The sequence below is a fragment of the Danio rerio genome, chromosome 23 (genome assembly GCF_049306965.1).
Source record: "Danio rerio strain Tuebingen ecotype United States chromosome 23, GRCz12tu, whole genome shotgun sequence".
Taxonomy (NCBI): Eukaryota; Metazoa; Chordata; class Actinopteri; order Cypriniformes; family Danionidae; genus Danio; species Danio rerio.
The window spans coordinates 50,126,282-50,145,000 of NC_133198.1; the positions used below are offsets into that span (position 1 = coordinate 50,126,282).

Here is an 18,719-nt window from a genome sequence, read left to right on the forward strand (position 1 = left end):
TAGAGAATGTGTTGCCGACCTTCATTCTTGTTTGCAGCAAGAATGGGACAGAATTACAGCTGAGACACTTCAGCACTTGCTGTCTTCAATCCCTAAATGTCTGTAAGTGTTTTGAAAAGGAACAGCAACATCACACTGTGGCTTTACTGTTACCACTCTTATTGAAATTAGTGATGGGTCGTTCATGAAAGATTTGTTCATTTTGAACGGATCTTCAATATGACTTGGGAACTCGGGAACACCTCTCAGGGAGTGATTCATTCATCTGTTCGTGCGCACATTTGTGCAGGTGGTATCGTTCATTTCAAGTCTTTTGAGTCGTTCATCGTGGAAAGGCAGAAGCCAATCATACGCGTTTAGAGCTGGAAAAAGAATTGAATTGAAAGGTGAACTAATAATCATGGCTCCTATGGACTGTGTACATAAGATTATATGTGACTATCATTGTAACGTGAACGAACCACTGACATTTGAAGACATGAAGAGCTGAGCTGAGCAAAGAGACGACAATACCTTCACAGACAAAAGAGCAGGTAAACATTGAATTATTATTTTCTCCTTCTTATAGTATTCTATTTATGAGTTATTTGTCGTGTGATCAACCTTTTGGGCTAGTTGTAGATGTGTTTGAAAGCAATTCATAACATTTTAATAATATTTTGGCAAATTGAACCAAATGAACGAAATGACTCGAAAAAAGATTCGTTCATCTTGATAAACGAGACTCAAAGATCCGAGTCAGTAAAATGATCTGAAGTTCCCATCACTACTTGAAATGTGTTCCACGAACCAAAATTGGAGAACGTGTTTATACAAATCGTGAGGAACACATTAATAATGTTTGTTGTACTGTCTGCAATAATCAAACACAAGTAAATGTAGAACTGATTTGGGGTTTGATATATAGAGCTAGTAGTGTTGTGTGTTCAGTGTTATCTGTAATGGTTTTGTCGGCAGTAGTAATGTCTGTGTGTTGACTGCAGTACCTGATCGCTGGTAACCGGGTTTATGCAGGTTTGTCCACCTGCAGTGAAGTTGCAGAACACCTGAATGGCGTCAGATGTGCAGCCCAGATTCGGATCAACCCAGAACAAACCTGATCGACACACAGCAAACAGCGTCACATTACACTCCACATGCACAGTTGTAGTGTTGTGCTGTGTGTGATCAGTGTGTGTGACTGTGTTCTTCAGCAGTGTTGTGTTGTGTTGTGTGTATTGGTTGTGTTACCGTCTCTGCTGGTGTGTTTGCAGTCCCGCAGGTCTCGGCAGAATCGCGCTGGGTTTTCTCGAGTTCCCAGCGGTGTTTTCATGCTGGAGATGACGCCGCTCAGATACTGAATGGTCCGCAGGATCTCTGCGCTCTGCTGCTCGGTGTTCTGGAAACCCTGAGATATACGGATAAACTCTGTTTGCTTTCACTGCTGGACGTTTGGGCCTTTCATTACACTGAACTGAACTACAGACTCTAGAGTACACCAGACGTGTCACTCAGTTCTGAATGGGGAAAAGTGTAACAGTCAATATGGCAGATGAAGCCCCGCCTTCTAGTACAGGAGCCAATCAGTGATCACTATAGACTGAGGATTCTCCGGGGGAGGGGCAGACGTATGTTTAAGCTTCATTATGACGTTTGCTGCTTCATTTTATTAATGAGTGCAGATTTGTAGTGTAGTTGCAAGCTTGGCTAACAGTTTTAGACACTTTAATGTTTCCCCATTCAGACTGAACGCTTGAGAGGCGCTTTAAAGACGGCTGTCCAGTGAAATGACTTAAAAGCACCTTGACTGAAGTTCATCTGTGAAAACTGGACTAAAGCGGTGTCTGTTTACCAGAACTTCTGTGTTAATCCGCTTTGGCACTATCTACAGTGTAAAAGCGCTATAGAAATAAAGATGAACTTGTAATAATTGTAAACCTCCAGCTGCAGATCAGCGTCCGGCTCCAGCAGCGGCTCCACCGCAGGCCTCAAGAGTCTCTAAGGAAGCACAGATGGAGGAAAACATGCCGATTTACACTCATTACTACACTACAACTGACATACACACAGATCACGACACGTGCACTGGAGGAGCAAAGCTTTGTGTTCTGAAAAGATGAATGAATGAATGAATAAAATAATGTAATGTATTTTAGACACAAGCACTAGAGTAGACACGTGAATAAAACCTTGTTTTCAGACATATTAAAAATATAATTAAATATTATAATAAATAGATTATAAACAAAACGTCATTGAATGACATTTCTAACATACAAACACTTCTAAATCAAGACACATGGACTGGAGAAGCAGAGTCTCAATTGCTGAAATATTAAAAATATGATTAAATATAAAAAAAATGAACAAATTCATTCATTTATTATACTTTACAAAAATAAACAAAAACACTTAATTTCATGTAATATTTTTTCATTAAACATTGAATCATAATTAAAAGCATCAGCCAAAATCCAAACACTTTAATGTAAAATAACGTTAATAATAAATATTAAAATCTGTGCTTGATGTCTTACCGATGGGCCTGGAGAACCTGGAGGTCCCTGTAAAAACACAGAAACTCAGTTTGGCCATGCACTGAGTTCATAAAACACTTATATGTTATGCTAAACTAGCCCTGACCCCCGTCTGTAAGCAGATTCATATCTACATTACAGTGTTATAATACTGAATATTCTACTGTAACTCTCATTACGCATTCAGGAACATTTCAACACAGAAGAAATGCAATTAAATCAATTAAAATGATTTATTAAAATGTGATGATTTCTGTATTTATTATTACTATTATTAGTGTTGTTGTTTGAAGTTATGTAGAGATATGGCATTGCATAAAGTTTCATAAATGTGCATTATAAAAAATCATGACTATTCAATATTTATTCACAGCTTTCACAGATGCAAGAAGAGAAATTAAAGCAGACGAATGTTTAATTCAGTAACAGTCCTTCAGAGCATCGACTGATGAATATAGTGTAGTGATGTGTGATGCATGATGTACCTGTGGCCCTGGACTGCCCTGCGGCCCCTGCGGCCCCTGAACACACACAAAACACACACATTTACACTCACGCCTTCACACACTACATTCATTACACACTACTAAACAAATAAATAACATGTTCAATATTATATTCAAGAGTGTGTGTTGTGTTTGCGTGTGTGTTTGTGTGTGTATGTGACATTGGCGCACCTCACAGGTCACTGCTGGTATTGCAGTGTGTTGAGTGTGTGCTTTTTCTCAGTCCAGTTTGTGCACTTCACACACACATACCTACACACCCTTACACACTCACAAACCCTCACACTGATTTACAAATTCTCACTCCTACATATTCACACACACACACTCTTACACTCTCCCTCTCACATACTCTCTCACACACTCTTACACCCTCTCTCTCTCACACACACACACACACACACACACAGACACACAGACACACACACACACACACACACACACACACACACAGTCTCTCTCCCTCTCTCACACACACACACACACACACACACACACACACACACACACACACACACACACACACACACACACTGATATTTCAGGTCTTGAGGTGTGTAAACAGATGAATGTAGTGAGCTGAAGATCTTACCATCTCTCCACGTCCTCCTTTAGGTCCCCGAACGCCCTGAAAAACACAGAAAACACACAGAAAACACACATTATCTCTGCCTCATCAGGCTTCGGGAAGACTCCAGAAGCAGAATACACACTCACAGGCTCCCCGATTGGCCCGATCATCCCCACTGGACCCACAGGACCCGAGAAACCCTGAAAAACACACCGGCCATCAGACACACACACACACTAACACTGGCCATCAGACACACACACACACACACACACACACACACACACACACACACACTAACCATAACACTGGCCATCAGACACACACTTATTTATTAAAAACTAGATGAGACGACACTCACCAAAACACCGGCTGGTCCCTTGAGTCCAGGAACACCAGTGTAGCCCAGATCTCCATCCGGACCCTGAGAGCCAGAGGAGCATTTGTTTAACAGCAGACTCGGGTTTAGTCTTATCAACCACTGTATTGCATGATTTAACTGATATCAGATCTGGATTAGTTTTATGTGGGTAAGTGACCCATCCTGACTCATTCGATTTCACATGCACAGTTTCTACATACTGACCTTCGGTCCTGGAAATCCTATCAGTCCCAGCATGCCGGCATCTCCCACCTCACCCTGCAGGAAATCAAATACAGGTCACATGACTAACAACTAATCAGAACACAGAGTCACATCTGAAAGCCAATCAGAACACTGGACCTTAACTCACAGCCAATCAGAGAACTGGGTCATGACTGAAAGCCAATCAGATGACTGACACCCAATCAGAGCACTGGCTCATGACTGAAATCCAATCAATACCCTGGATCATGACTGACTGAGATTCGATCAATACCCTGGATCATGACTGAGAGCCAATCAGAACACTGATTCATGACTGACAACCAATCAGAATACTGTGTCATGCCTGACAACCAATCAGAACACTGGGTCATGACTGAGAGCCAATCAGAACAAGGGGTCATGGCAGAAAGCCAATGAGAAAATATATTTTTATTTCAATTTCCAAATTAATATATTGATATATTCTAAACATTTTAGACCCCTGTATTCATAAAAAGCAGTTTCTAAAATATCTAGTAAAGCAGATATTCTCATTAAGCAATGAGAAGTGGTTAAATATCTGCAAGAGACTCACTGGTTCTCCTTTAGCACCTTGCTCTCCTTTCAGGCCTTGGTCCCCCGTTGCGCCCTCCATACCCTTCACACCAGCCGGTCCTCTGTCTCCTGGTAAACCCATTTCTCCCTGCACATGCATACACAGGTCAAAGTTCAGACGTGCATATTTATATGCTTATCAAGTATTATTTTTAATATATTCTGTAGATGACCTTTAACCCTTCAGGTCCTCTTTCTCCAGGGACTCCAGGAAGACCAGCTTCACCTCGCAGACCAGGAAGTCCTGCCCTTCCCTCCAGACCAATATCGCCACGGTGACCCTGCAGACATGCCAATCAAAAAGCAGTAGCCAATCAGATCTCAGAAACTCTAGTTTATGAGCAAACATAGGATGATACCGATCAAATTCATCATTCACTCATTCATTCACAGAAATAAACAACTGACAAACAACATTCATTAATTATTGCGTCTCACAGGACCTGACGCACTGACTGCATTGTTTGACAGAATCTTGCTGGAGCTGGACAAAATGTTACAGGAGCAGAACAGAATCTTGCTGGAGCAGAACAGAATCTTGAGGGAGCAGGACAGAGTCTTGCGGGAGCCAGACAAAATCTAGCAGAAGCAGGACAGAATCTTGAGGGAGCAGGACAGAATCTTGAGGGAGCAGGACAGAATCTTGAGGGAGCAGGACAGAATCTTGAGGGAGCAGGACAGAATCTTGAGGGAGCAGGACAGAATCTTGAGGGAGCAGGACCGAATCTTCAGGGAGCAGGACATAATCTTGAGGGAGCGGGACAGAATCTTGAGGGAGCGGGACAGAATCTTGCAGGAGCAGGATAGAATCTTGCAGAAGCAGGACAGAATCTTGAGGGAGCGGGACAGAATCTTGCAGGAGCGGGACAGAATCTTGCAGGAGCGGGACAGAATCTTGAGGGAGCGGGACAGAATCTTGCGGGAGCGGGACAGAATCTTGAGAGAGCAGGACAGAATCTTGAGGGAGCGGGACAGAATCTTGCAGAAGCAGGACATCTTGAGGGAGCAAGACAGAATCTTGAGGGAGCAAGACAGAATCTTGAGGGAGCAGAACAGAATCTTGAGGGAGCGGGACAGAATCTTGCAGAAGCAGGACATCTTGAGGGAGCAAGACAGAATCTTGAGGGAGCAAGACAGAATCTTGAGGGAGCAGAACAGAATCTTGCAGGAGCGGGACAGAATCTTGAGGGAGCGGGACAGAATCTTGCGGGAGCGGGACAGAATCTTGCGGGAGCAGGACAGAATCTTGCGGGAGCAGGACAGAATCTTGCAGGAGCGGGACAGAATCTTGCAGGAGCAGGACAGAATCTCTTGAGAGCTGAACAGAATCTTCCAGGATCGGAACCAATTCTTGTTGGAGCAGTACAGAATCTTGCAGGAGCAGGACAGAATCTTGCTGGAGCAGGACAGAATCTTGGAGGAGCAGGACAGAATTTCTTGAGAGCTGAACAGAATCTTGCGGTAGTGGGACAGAATCTTCCAGGATCGGAACCGATTCTTGTTGGAGCAGTACAGAATCTTGCAAGAGCAGGACAGAATCTTGCGGGAGCAGGACAATACTGCGGGATATACCTGGGTGTTTTGATATATTTCAGAGCAGGGTTTTGAAATATCGGTGGTTCAGGATCTTCGGGATCCTTAGTATTTTTTCAGAGAATTACTTTGTTTTTCCTTGTGAACTATTGATTGCCCATTTTCACCTGGACTGCTGATATATGTTCAATAAAGCTCTATCTGCATCCTTCACCACTGTGACTTGACCCAACTCATGACAGTTTCACACTCACCGGTCGGCCTTTTGATCCAGGTGAACCTGGTAGACCAGGAAGACCAGGCTGACCATCAGATCCGGGATACCCGATGGGCCCTCGAGGCCCCGGGAGACCCCCAGCACCCTGAGGAGCAGACACACATGAGAAGCACACTAAGAAAACTACTAAAGCTGGTATCCAGCAGCACAATTTTGACTTAATTTAAGAGCTGAGCGAAGATTAATCACTATTGATCACATCCAAAAATAAGTTTGTTTTAACATAATGTGTGTGTGTGTGTGTGTGTGTGCCACATTTATCATGTACATTTGACATTTCAGACTTCTTTCTTAGAGAATTACAACTCTAAGTTTATTATAACACATTAACATATATATTTTTGACTATTATTTATTTGATTATGTGTCTATGGTTTGCACAAGCTTCCACAGGAGACAGACCCACAAAGCCTTGCTTTTAAAGACGTCACATGATTTTGCCATTATAACTGCTCCAGAGCAGACACTTTCAGACTTTGTGTGTTTAAAATGAAAATGCATTGATGTGTTCAGTGTAAAGATGTAAAACACTCACTTCAGTGCCCGGAGCTCCAGCAGGACCTCGGGATCCTTTTTTACCAGCAAGACCCTAAAACAAACGAACGAACAAACAAACACACACACACACACACGCACACGCACACACACACACACACACACAGAGTTATTTAATACTCTTATATAAATGTCTGTTACCTAAAAATGCCTCTTCAAGCGTCTCTGAGCACAGAACTGCAGTAATGCTCCGGATAACACACACAGTCTGATACGATCAAATAAATTCACGCTGGGTGGCCAAAAGCTCAGGTTTCCACTGCGCTCCTGTCTGATATCTATTGCAGAGAGTTTACAGGAGACTTACAGGATAAATAAAACACAAGCAGATGAATATGCAGAACTATTTTGGTTACGCAACTCACATCTGCTGTGTTCAAATCAGCATATTTAGGCAGCTATGAAACTTTGTTAGCATGTATGACTCCGTGCATGCTTATTTTCTTAATGATGTAAAACCTGCATACAGTCCCAGATATATGCATTAATATATGCACTGTTATCCCACATCACCATTCCATCATCATTCCACTTCTTTCCCTTATGTCATTGCTGTAGTGTTTGTGTTTTTTATCATGCTGTTAGGTGGTTGCTAAGGTGTTGTTTGTTAGTTTTTAACATATTATGGTGTTGCTAAGGTGTTGTTTGTGGTTTTTACTGTGCTGCTATGTGGTTGCTAGGATGATGTTATGTTATTGCTAAGGTGTTATTTGTAGTTCTTACCATGTTGTCATGTAGTTGCTAAAGTGATGTTTGTGGTGGCTAAAGCGTTGCTAGGGTTTTTACTGAGTTGCTATGTGGTTGCTAGGGTAATGTTATGGCGTTGACATAGTGTTTGCGGTTTTTAACATGCTATAAATTGTTGGTAAGGTGTTGTTTGTGGTTTTTACTTTGTTGCTATGTGGTTGCTAGGGTGATTCTATGTCATTGTTATAGTGTTTGAGGTTTTTATCATGTTGTTAGGTGGTTGCTAAGGTGCTTTTGTTTTTTGTATTTAACATGTTATGTTATTAAGGTGGTGTTTGTGGTTTTTACTGTGTTGTTATGTAGTTGCTAGGGGGATGTGATGTTGTTGCTAAGGTGTTGTTTGTGGTTTTTACTGTGTTATGTAGTTGCTAGGGTGATGTGATGTTGTTGCTAAGGTGTTGTTTGTGGTTTTCACTGTGTTGTTATGTAGTTGCTAGGGGGATGTGATGTTGTTGCTAAGGTGGTGTTTGTGGTTTTTACTGTGTTATGTAGTTGCTAGGGTGATGTGATGTTGTTGCGTAGGTGGTGTTTGTGGTTTTCACTGTGTTGTTATGTAGTTGCTAGGGTGATGTGATGTTGTTGCTAAGGTGTTGTTTGTGGTTTTCACTGTGTTGTTATGTAGTTGCTAGGGGGATGTGATGTTGTTGCTAAGGTGGTGTTTGTGGTTTTTACTGTGTTATGTAGTTGCTAGGGTGATGTGATGTTGTTGCGTAGGTGGTGTTTGTGGTTTTCACTGTGTTGTTATGTAGTTGCTAGGGGGATGTGATGTTGTTGCTAAGGTGGTGTTTGTGGTTTTTACTGTGTTGTTATGTAGTTGCTAGGGTGATGTGATGTTGTTGCTAAGGTGTTTGTGGTTTTCACTGTGTTGTTTTGTAGTTGCTAGGGTGATGTGATGTTGTTGATAAGGTGTTGTTTGTGGTTTTACTGTGTTGTTATGTAGTTGCTAGGGTGATGTAATGTTGTTGCTAAGGTGTTGTTTGTGGTTTTCACTGTGTTGTTATGTAGTTGCTAGGGTGATGTAATGTTGTTGCTAAGGTGTTGTTTGTGGTTTTTACTGTGTTGTTATGTAGTTGCTAGGGTGATGTAATGTTGTTGCTAAGGTGTTGTTTGTGGTTTTCACTGTGTTGTTATGTAGTTGCTAGGGTGATGTAATGTTGTTGCTAAGGTGTTGTTTGTGGTTTTTACTGTGTTGTTATGTGGTTGCTATGGTGACGCTATGTTATTGCTAGTGTGTTTTTTGTGTTTTTTTAACACATTGCTATGTGGTTGTTACGGTAATGTTATGACGTTGTTAATGTGTTGTTTGTGGTTTTAACTGTGTTGATATGTGATTACTAGGGAGATGCTAAGTCATTGATAAGGTTTTGTTAGGGGTTTTAACAGTGTGCTAGGTTGATATGTCATCGCTAAGATGTCTGTGGTTTTATCATGTTGTCATGTGGTTGCTAGGGTGATGTTATGTCATGACTAAGGTTTTGTTTGTGATTATTAACATTTTGCCATGTGGTTGCTAAGGTAATGCTATGTCCTTGCTAAGGTGTTGTTTGTGGTTTGTATTGTGCTGCTATGTCGTTGCTAAGGGGATGTCAGGTGATTTTAAGGTGTTATTTTTATCCTGTATGAGTGTATTTGCTGAAGTTAGGTGTCAGTTTGCATTTCATGTCTAGTAAATGTTTTAGTAAGTTTATAATTTTTATCATTCAAGACGTTTTAAGGGTTTATATAGTTTAAACCCTGTTTTAAATCTTTATAGATTTTTGAAAATAATACATTTCAGCCATCGTTTATGAGCAGAATGTTTGATTATAGATTTAGTTTTAGTATCAGTTAAGCATAAGATTACCCCAGTTAGTTCAGTATTTCACCTGGACACAGCACATGTGCTACATCACACATGAATAATGCAAATATCACACAAGACACAAACACACCTGAACTCCTGCGTCACCCTTGGGTCCTACTTCACCAGGTAACCCAGGAGATCCCTGCAGAAATGAACAGGTCTGACTTAATTTCATTATGCAAGTCACTGCAGAGCTGTGTGGACAGACGCCAAACATTAACCGTACAAAAAAACTGACATTGGCTTCACTAAGTCAGCTTTCCGGAAACCTAATCAGGGATGTTACGCAACAATCAAGCTCTGCTCAGAATCATAGCGCGCTGCCTGCATGCAAACACCTTTATTAGGCATAATAAGGTGTAGTTCTGATGGAAAATGGAAATTAATCTACAGCATGCGTGTGTGAGTGGAGTATCCAGCAGAACTATATGCAGATGCAGAGGATGATGCATGAGCAGAATAAATGAGGCAAATCTACTGCAACACATCACACTCACAGGAGATCCTTGCTGACCGATGCTTCCCCGCGCACCTGTGACCCCAGCGTGACCCTACAACACACACACACACACACACACACACACACACACACACACACACACACACACACACACACACACACACACACACACACACACACACACACACACACACACGCATTACAGCAGTGTTGACATAACAAATATGAATCTGAGTGTGTCTGTGTCTGATGAAAACACTTGAGGAATGTCCTGCAGGGGGAATAGAGCAGGATCAGGAGAACAGCTTTGCTGCTCGCTGGTCTTACTGCCATCTTCCGTCACATGGCACCATCTTGCTATGTTGTTGATAAGGTGATGTGATGTGGTTGTTTCTGAGTGGTTTCATGTCTACATTGTAAAAGCGCTATACAAATAAAGCTGAATTGAAAAAAAAAAAAAATCATGTTCTTCTGTCATTGCTAGTGGGATGTTATGTGGTTGCTAAAGTATTCTAATTGGTTTTATGTTGCTATGTGGTTGCCAGGGTAATAATATGTGGTTGTTAAGTTATAGTAAGTGCTTTTATGTGGCTATGTGGTTATTAGGGTGTTATTAATTGCTTGCTAAGACTTTCTGAGTGGTTTTATGTTGCCATGTGGTTGCTAGACTGATAAGGTGATGGTATGCTGTTACTAAGGTATTCTAAGTCTTTATATGTTGCTTTGTGGTTGCTAAGGTGATGCTACATGGTTGTTAAGGTATACTGAGTGTTTCTATGTTACATTGTTGTTGTTAGGATATCCTGAGTGGTTTCTAAGTCATTTTGTTTCTAAGGTGATTTTATGTGGTTGCTCTGGTTTTCTGAGTTTTAGAGGATATAACATGGTTGCTAGGGGGATTGTATGTTGTTGCTAAGGTATTCTGAGTGTTTTTAGGGTGAAGTTATTTTGTTTCTAAGGGGAAGTTATGTGGTTGCTAAGGTTTTCTGAATAATTTTATTTTACTTGGGGGTTGCTAGTGTAATGTTATGTGGTTGCTATGGTTTTTTGAGTGATTGGATCTTTTTATATGGTTGCTAGGGTGATCTTATGTGGTTGTTAAGGTGTTATGCATGTTTTTATGTTGTTTTGTGGTGGCTAGGGTGATGTTATGTTGTTGTTAAGGTGTTATGAGTGTTTTATTGTTATATGGTTGCTAGGGTGATTTTATGTTGTTGTTAATGTTTCTAAGTGTATGTATGTTATTACATGGTTGCTAGGGTGATTTTTTGTTGTTGCTAATGTTTCTAAGTGTATGTATGTTATTATGTGGTTGCTAGGGTGATGTTATGTTGTTGTTAAGGTGTTATTAGTTTTTTGTTATATGGTTGCTAGGGTGATGTTATGTTGTTGCTAATGTTTCTAAGTGTATGTATGTTATTATGTGGTTGCTAGGGTGATGCTTTGTGCCTGGTAAATTACTGAGTGTTTTTATGTTGATATGTGGTTGCTAGGGCGATTTTATGTTGTTGCTCAAGTATTCTGAGTGCATGTATGTGGATGGATTGTTACTAAAGTGATGTTATGCTGGTTTGTTGCTGCTGTTAGGGTGTTCTGAGTGATTGTTATGGTGCTGTGAGGTTGCTAGGGTGCTGCAACACATTTGCTGAGGTGTTCTAAACATTCCAATATGTGGTTGCTAAAGTGTTGTTTGGGTTTTCTAATGTGTTGCTATGCAGTTGGTAGAGTGGTGTTACATGGTTGCTAAGGGGTTGCTATGGGGTTTTATCATGTTGGCAACTGTTCTCAGGGTGTTCTAGCTGGTTTCTAGGGTAGTGTTACATGGTTAGTCAAGTCTATTCCGTAGTTTTTAACAGGATGCTTTGTGGTTGCTAGGTTGTTAAGCAAGTGCTGAGGTGTTCTCTGCTCTGCGGTTGCTATGTTCTTCTGGGTGGTTGCTATGGTGATAATAGGGGGCTGTATTTGCTCCTAACAATTCCCTAAACATTATTTTTTTTAATTCAACTGAAATTCCAGTGATTCCAGAGACCTCCTCTCCCCCCCTCTCTCCCTTTCTCAGCTAAAGCTAAACACAGCCTGTTTTCCTTCTCTAAATTAAATGAAAGCAAACAGAAATGATCTTTCTAAAGCATGAGTCCCCCTGAAGACACACTGACCTGATAGCCGTCATCTCCAGGCTCTCCTCGCTCTCCTTTCTCCCCCACAGCGCCCTGCACACACAAACACTCACACGTTGGCTTATGTTTTCAATAAACCGACATTAACATCACCGGCTCTGTATTATGTAATTTCAGATTCCAGATGTTGGAGGTTAAAGGAAATTAAGACCTACTGGTTCACCTAAGGGCCCGGGCGGTCCAGCCGTTTTACTGTCTTCTCCTGGATAACCCTGAAACGTCAGTCAAACTCAGCATAGAAGATGCATTTAAACTCTATTTATATATAAGACTGAAACAATGGCAGATTGCAGTGAGTGAAGTCAGAAATTAGAGATTAGCATTCCAGATATCGGAAAATATTGTATAACCTTTTCTCCTTTTGGTCCCGGGGGGCCTGCTGGACCAGGTTTTCCAGTGTCACCCTATGATTTAATAAAAAAAACACATAAAATAAATATAAAACTGCTGATTTCCTAGTCTAGATCACAGAGTAGGTCAGTGTTGGGTCAGTTACTTAAAAAAGGGGCTAATTACTATTATTAAATATGTATTCAAATTGTAAAAATCATAAGAAAATATTCTTACATCAAAGAAAAAGCAAGATCATTTACTTTGCTTGTCTTCATTTTGACTCATTATTTCTGAAAACAAGACTTTTTTTGCTCGTCTGCTTCTTGATTTAAGAGTTCTGAGATATTTGGACTAGAAACAAGACAGAAACTCTAAGCAAGAATTATTTCCTGCAGTGTACACAAGTCATTTTAGTGAGGTATCTTTACACTGCAAAAAATGCTTTTCTTGTTTAGATTTTTTGTCTTGTTTCTAGTCTAAATATCTAAAATGTCTTATATCAAGAAGAATTTTCTTGACAAGCAAAACATATTGTCTTGTTTTGAGAAATAATATACCAATATTAAGTGAGTTTTTCCTTAAAACAAGCAAAATAATCTGCCAATGGGTAAAGCAAAATAATCTTGTTTTTTCTTTTGACGTAAGATTATTTTGCTCACCCCATTGGCAGATTATTTTGCTTGTTTGAAGGAAAAACTCACTTAATAATGGCATATTATTTCTCAAAACAAGACACTATGTTGTGCTTGTGTAGAAAATTCTTCTTGATTTAGGAATTTTTAGATATTTGGACTAGAAACAAGACAAAAAATCTAAGTAAGAAATAATTTTTTTGCAGTGTACTTATACTCAATTATGGTTTTCAAGTACGTTATACACGCAAAAGCTTTAATTCAGGAATTCGGTTATCAAAACATTCAGCAGATTTTGACCGTGTGCATTTTAGCTTCTCCATCTGCAACTCACAGTGTAACCCTGCGCTCCAGGTTCTCCCTGGGGTCCCAAAACTCCCGGCTGGCCCTGAAAAGTAATGGACAAAACACACACAAGTGCTGGTGTTTAGCTTGCGTTTGGTGTTTATCTTCAACAAATAACCTGCTAAAAATAACCTGTGCTGAAGAACACATTATTGGATGGCGTCTTTAAAACTGACTCCTGCTGCTCGTCCCATTACAGAAGAAGCAGCTGCTTATGAAAACAAGACGCTGGAGTTCCTGAAACTACACTTGCTTTTGACATTTCAGAGCCTGAGGGAAGCGCTCAGGCAAAACAAAACAACCCCAGACATTTTTCTGCGTATAAAATCCGGCCTAAAATCAGCAAAGCAGCAGGCGTTGAGCTGCACCGTACAAGAAAAGCGGATTAGCGGCCAGTATCTCTAACTCTGTTACAGTAAATCCCATCAGAACGCTTTGGTTTGCTTCCAAATCCTGCTAATGTTTACACGCGCATTCATGGAGCCAGAACAAACTGAGTTTGAGTCTCAGCATGTTCAGCAAGTATTATTTAACATCTCATTATTTATCAAAGAATCCTCCAACATAAACCCAACATGTACACAGTACACGGCAGGAAAACACTGCTATTATTGGCCTAGAGCTCCCCTAGTGCTGGAATTGAATACAGCGACACACAGCGACAACGCCTGGCGTCAGAATATCCACTAAACTCCATTTGTTAGATCTACAGACAAATTACACATGGGACATTATTATTCATATATAATATGGGTCATTTATGCATCATATATGTTAAATTATTGTAAATTTCTGCTTATATACTCATATATATATATACACACTTATATCTACACATATATTTAATATATACACATATAAAAATTATATCTTCTCCATGATGACAGCACATACTATTAGACTAGATCTTCTTCAAGACACTAGTGTTCAGCTTACAGTGACATGTAAAGGCTTCACTAGGGTAATTAGGGTAAAGTTAGGGTAATTAGGCAAGTCATTGTATAACAGTGGTTTGTTCTGGAGACAATCCAACACTAATATTGCTGAAGGGGTGAATAATATTGAGCTTAACATGACTTTAACACTATTAAAACTGCTTTTATTCTAGCCCAAATAAAACACATCAGACTTTCTCCAGAAGAACAAACATTAGAGGAAACACTGTGAACAACTCCTGAATCTGAGAAACATCATCTGGGAAGTATTTGAAGAAGAAAATCACAGGCGGGGGAATAATTCTGCTGTACATGTAAATGCAGGAAATGTTATTTAAGTGTAAGAATATCCCCACATTTACTGTCTGTCCACTTTTTAAACTAAAGTGACGCGCTCGTGAACGCTATTAGACTTGTAGAAAGAGTTGTTAAAGGTGTGTTAAAGCAGAAAGCACACTAACTGCAGGTCCTCTGGTTCCTCGAGCCCCTTTGAGTCCTCGTTCACCCGTTTGACCCAGTTCACCATTAGAACCCATTTCTCCAAGATGACCCGGCGGCCCTTTTTCACCCTAACATAGAGGACAATGAACATATCAGTGTTTACATATCACATACATGATTTATACATCATTATTTACATGAGAGAAAGCATACAGATAAGTGCAGTGAGCAAATCATAAATGTGTCAATATGAGCTTGCTAATGAGGGCTATTGCGGAAAATATCTGGCAACCCTGTCAAAAGAAGCTTTCATTGGGTACAGTCAGAGCATGCATGACGGTAACTGTAGAGGCTTATATTGTTTACGTTTGTTTAATAATATTGGTTAATGTTAGTTAGTGGGATATTCATTCATTCTTTCATTCATTCTTTCAGCTTTGTCTCTATTAGTCTGGAGTCACCACAGCGGAATGAACTACCAACTATTCCAGCATGTTTCATGCAGCGGATGCCCTTCCAGCTGCAACCCAGTACTGGGAAACACCCATACACACTTATACACAAACAAACTCCTACACTACCGCCAGTGTAGTTGATCAGTTCCCCTATAGCGCATGTGTTTGGACTGTGGAGGAAACCGGAGCACCCAGAGGAAGCTGTAATGAAGCTGTAAAGGTGCCTCAGGGCTCTGTTCTCGGACCTGTTTATTTCTCTCACTATACTCCACATTGTTCACACTGTTATCAAGTAATCTGGTGGCTATAACACATTTTAAAATGATTTTTCACCTTCTTCCCTGGACGTCCACGGGTTCCTGGCAGACCCTGTTTGCCTTCGGGTCCCTGATGAGGAAAGGTCTGCTTTAATATTCACATCCGAACAATCTCCAAACTCAACTGCATTGTCTAAACTATCATTTGTATTGATTTAGTTTGAACATACACCAATACACACAACTGAACGCTCACCGGAAAGCCTTTTTGCCCAGGATCTCCAGGTATTCCCGGAGGGCCGGATTCTCCGATCTCACCCCGCTCACCGGACTCTCCCATTGGTCCACGGTCTCCTGGTTCACCCTGAGAGATGCATTGATTAATATATGAAAACGTAAGCTACAGTAGAGTGTCTGCAGAACACAAGTGTGTCCAGGTGCAATTGTTTTTGCTATCATTATAATATGCAATAACAAAATTAAATAATACAAAAAATGTGTTGAATTAACGTTTATTTTGTTGCATTTTTTATTGTTTTTAAAAAAAGTACCAAAACAAACCCGCCCAATTTCATAAACATGTTCCAGTAAGAAATGCAGATGAAATGCAGTGCTGTTTGGCATCATGCAAATATCAGCTTAAAGAAATCTCCCAACATGATCTGCAGTCTGACCTTGGGTCCGTCTTTCCCCTGATGTCCATCTTCTCCAGGTGGACCCGGAGGACCCTGAAACAAACAAATGATCATAACACAACTAATTATTCCCAGCACATCAGCGAGATTATGAATAAACATCATGAATATTGAGATTTATGAGTTGTTTCTTTAGATTTGGAGCTGGAAGACTGTGTGACGGGTTCACATTATAACAACACAACACACTCACTCTGACGCCCAGCTGACCCGCTTCACCCTGTTCTCCAGCAGGCCCCTGTTCACCCTGAAAACACAGTTACTGTAACATGTTATTGGTGAAAGTGATGTAGAGGCAATAAATGCATATAGAGAGTCTTGGAAAGGTCCTCAGAGGTACTAAATTAAACCACCCTGTATATATACGCTTGTTAATCCACATGAGATGAAGATGACTGGGTTACAAATCTCTAAAATCTCACCTTGAGTCCAGGCTCACCCACAGGCCCCTGCTCTCCTTCAGGTCCTGGAGGCCCCTGTGTGTGCACGGAAGAGAAGTAAAACAAAACAAAACATAATGTCAAGATAGGAAAAACACAGCAGAATTCCTGCAGTAACTGAATACAGCGCTCTGTTATTGGCTGTGGTGTATTACTGATCTGCAGTTGACTGTGTCTCTATACTGTGTTAAAGGGGCTGTTCACACAATATTGAAGACTGTCTCTGTCATCATTTACTCTCCTTTACTTGTTTAAAACACATATGAGTGTCTTTCTTCTGTTGAACATTAAAGAAGATAATTTGAAGAATGCTGATACTGGTAACCATTGACTGCCATAGATTTTTGTCCTACTATTGAAGTCAATAGTTACAGGTTTTCAGCATTTGCCAAAATTCATTCATTCATTTTCTTTTCGGCTTGTTCCTTTTATTAATCTGGGGTCACCCCAGCGGAATGAACCGCCAACTTATCCAGCATATGCTTTACGCAGCGGATGCCCTTCCAGCTGCAACCCAGTACTGGGAAACACCCATACACACTCATTCACACTCGTACACTACGGACAATTTAGCCTGTACCGCATGTGTTTGGACTGTGGAGGAAACCCACGCGAATGCAGGGAGAACATGCAAACTCCACACATATATGCCAACTGACCCAGGCAGGGCTAGAACCAGCGACCTTCTTGCTGTGAGGCGACAGCACCACCTACTGCGCCACTGCGTTGCCCCTTCTTCAAATTATCTTCTTTAATGTTCAGCAGATAAGAGACTCATCCAGGTTTATAACCCCATGAGGATGAGTAAACAGTGAGTCAATTAAACTCTTTTGGGTGAACTGTCCATTTAAGTACACTGTCTTCAATATAAGCTGTAACAGCCTGACTATAGTTGGCGGTTCATTCCGCTGTGTAATCAGGGACTAAGCGCAAGTTAAATGAATGAATGGACAGTCTGATCCTGCTGTATACATGAGGTACGTGCACATTTTACAGCATAATCACATGCAGAAGAAGTGTGTTATTCACTAAAACCAAGATTCTTCCTGGAAATACCTCGTGACCTTGCTCTCCATCTGGTCCCGCGTCCCCCGGAGGCCCTCTGGCCCCCTAAACGATCAAAACCATTCAAATAAATATGAAATAAATACGAAATCATGCACAATTCACAAAAGACAAACAGTTATTCAGATTAAACACTGCTTTGGTGGATGTTGTGATAAAGAATCTCAGGACGGACACTAAACTACACTAGAACAACTCTATATTACAGATGAACACATGAACACCAGTAATGTTGACCTCTTTATTTAGCTCATCAGACTGTTTCTGCTATGATCATGTGATGCATAATAGTCTAGATTTATAAAGTAAACACATATTTATGCAAATGAGAGTGAAAATGATGTTTATTTTAATACTCACAGGTGGTCCTGGAGGCCCCTGATCACCAGCGCTGCCTGGAGAACCTGCTGCTCCCTGAAAAACACACACAGCATTAATAATTATAATAATAACTCCTAATTAACTGCCTAATGTCAGGTTATACATGTGTAAATCACAATGTCTTAATACATGCTGCATTTCCCTGAGAGAATAAACCACAGCGATATGATCAAAACCTGATGACTAATACAAATAAAAACAACAAAACATCATTTACATTACATTTAGTTTAGTTTGATGTGCTGAAAACAAACAAACAAACAAACAAACAAACAAACAAACAAACAAACAAACAAACAAACAAACAATAAAAATATGGCAAAAACAATAAGCCAATATAGTCTAGTTCAGGTTAGTTAAGTTTAGTTTTAG

The 18,719-nt window shown here is 40.5% G+C and overlaps 1 protein-coding gene across 4 annotated transcripts in view; it reads right to left on the reverse strand.

Annotated features, from left to right (window-relative positions):
- The window catches only part of col24a1 (collagen type XXIV alpha 1 chain), a 143,946-nt gene that overhangs the window by 11,474 nt on the left and 113,753 nt on the right, over positions 1-18,719 (reverse strand). For 2 of the 4 annotated variants that reach the window (XM_073939503.1, XM_073939502.1), the window contains exons 32-58: positions 18,327-18,380; positions 17,958-18,011; positions 16,884-16,937; positions 16,655-16,708; positions 16,441-16,494; positions 16,023-16,130; positions 15,843-15,896; positions 15,075-15,182; positions 13,668-13,721; positions 12,719-12,772; positions 12,524-12,580; positions 12,348-12,401; positions 10,229-10,282; positions 9,820-9,873; positions 7,122-7,175; positions 6,564-6,671; positions 4,950-5,057; positions 4,757-4,864; positions 4,180-4,233; positions 3,955-4,017; positions 3,740-3,793; positions 3,615-3,650; positions 3,002-3,037; positions 2,517-2,543; positions 1,918-1,977; positions 1,231-1,387; positions 987-1,096 (exon numbers count right to left, since the gene is read on the reverse strand). In XM_073939503.1, the coding sequence (XP_073795604.1) occupies positions 987-1,096; positions 1,231-1,387; positions 1,918-1,977; positions 2,517-2,543; positions 3,002-3,037; positions 3,615-3,650; positions 3,740-3,793; positions 3,955-4,017; positions 4,180-4,233; positions 4,757-4,864; positions 4,950-5,057; positions 6,564-6,671; positions 7,122-7,175; positions 9,820-9,873; positions 10,229-10,282; positions 12,348-12,401; positions 12,524-12,580; positions 12,719-12,772; positions 13,668-13,721; positions 15,075-15,182; positions 15,843-15,896; positions 16,023-16,130; positions 16,441-16,494; positions 16,655-16,708; positions 16,884-16,937; positions 17,958-18,011; positions 18,327-18,380 (1,842 nt within the window). Of the gene's footprint in view, positions 1-986; positions 1,097-1,230; positions 1,388-1,917; positions 1,978-2,516; positions 2,544-3,001; positions 3,038-3,614; positions 3,651-3,739; positions 3,794-3,954; positions 4,018-4,179; positions 4,234-4,756; positions 4,865-4,949; positions 5,058-6,563; positions 6,672-7,121; positions 7,176-9,819; positions 9,874-10,228; positions 10,283-12,347; positions 12,402-12,523; positions 12,581-12,718; positions 12,773-13,667; positions 13,722-15,074; positions 15,183-15,842; positions 15,897-16,022; positions 16,131-16,440; positions 16,495-16,654; positions 16,709-16,882; positions 16,938-17,957; positions 18,021-18,326; positions 18,381-18,719 lie in introns of those variants that run through there. The other 2 variants (XR_012398847.1, XR_012398848.1) reach the window with 2 other exon arrangements.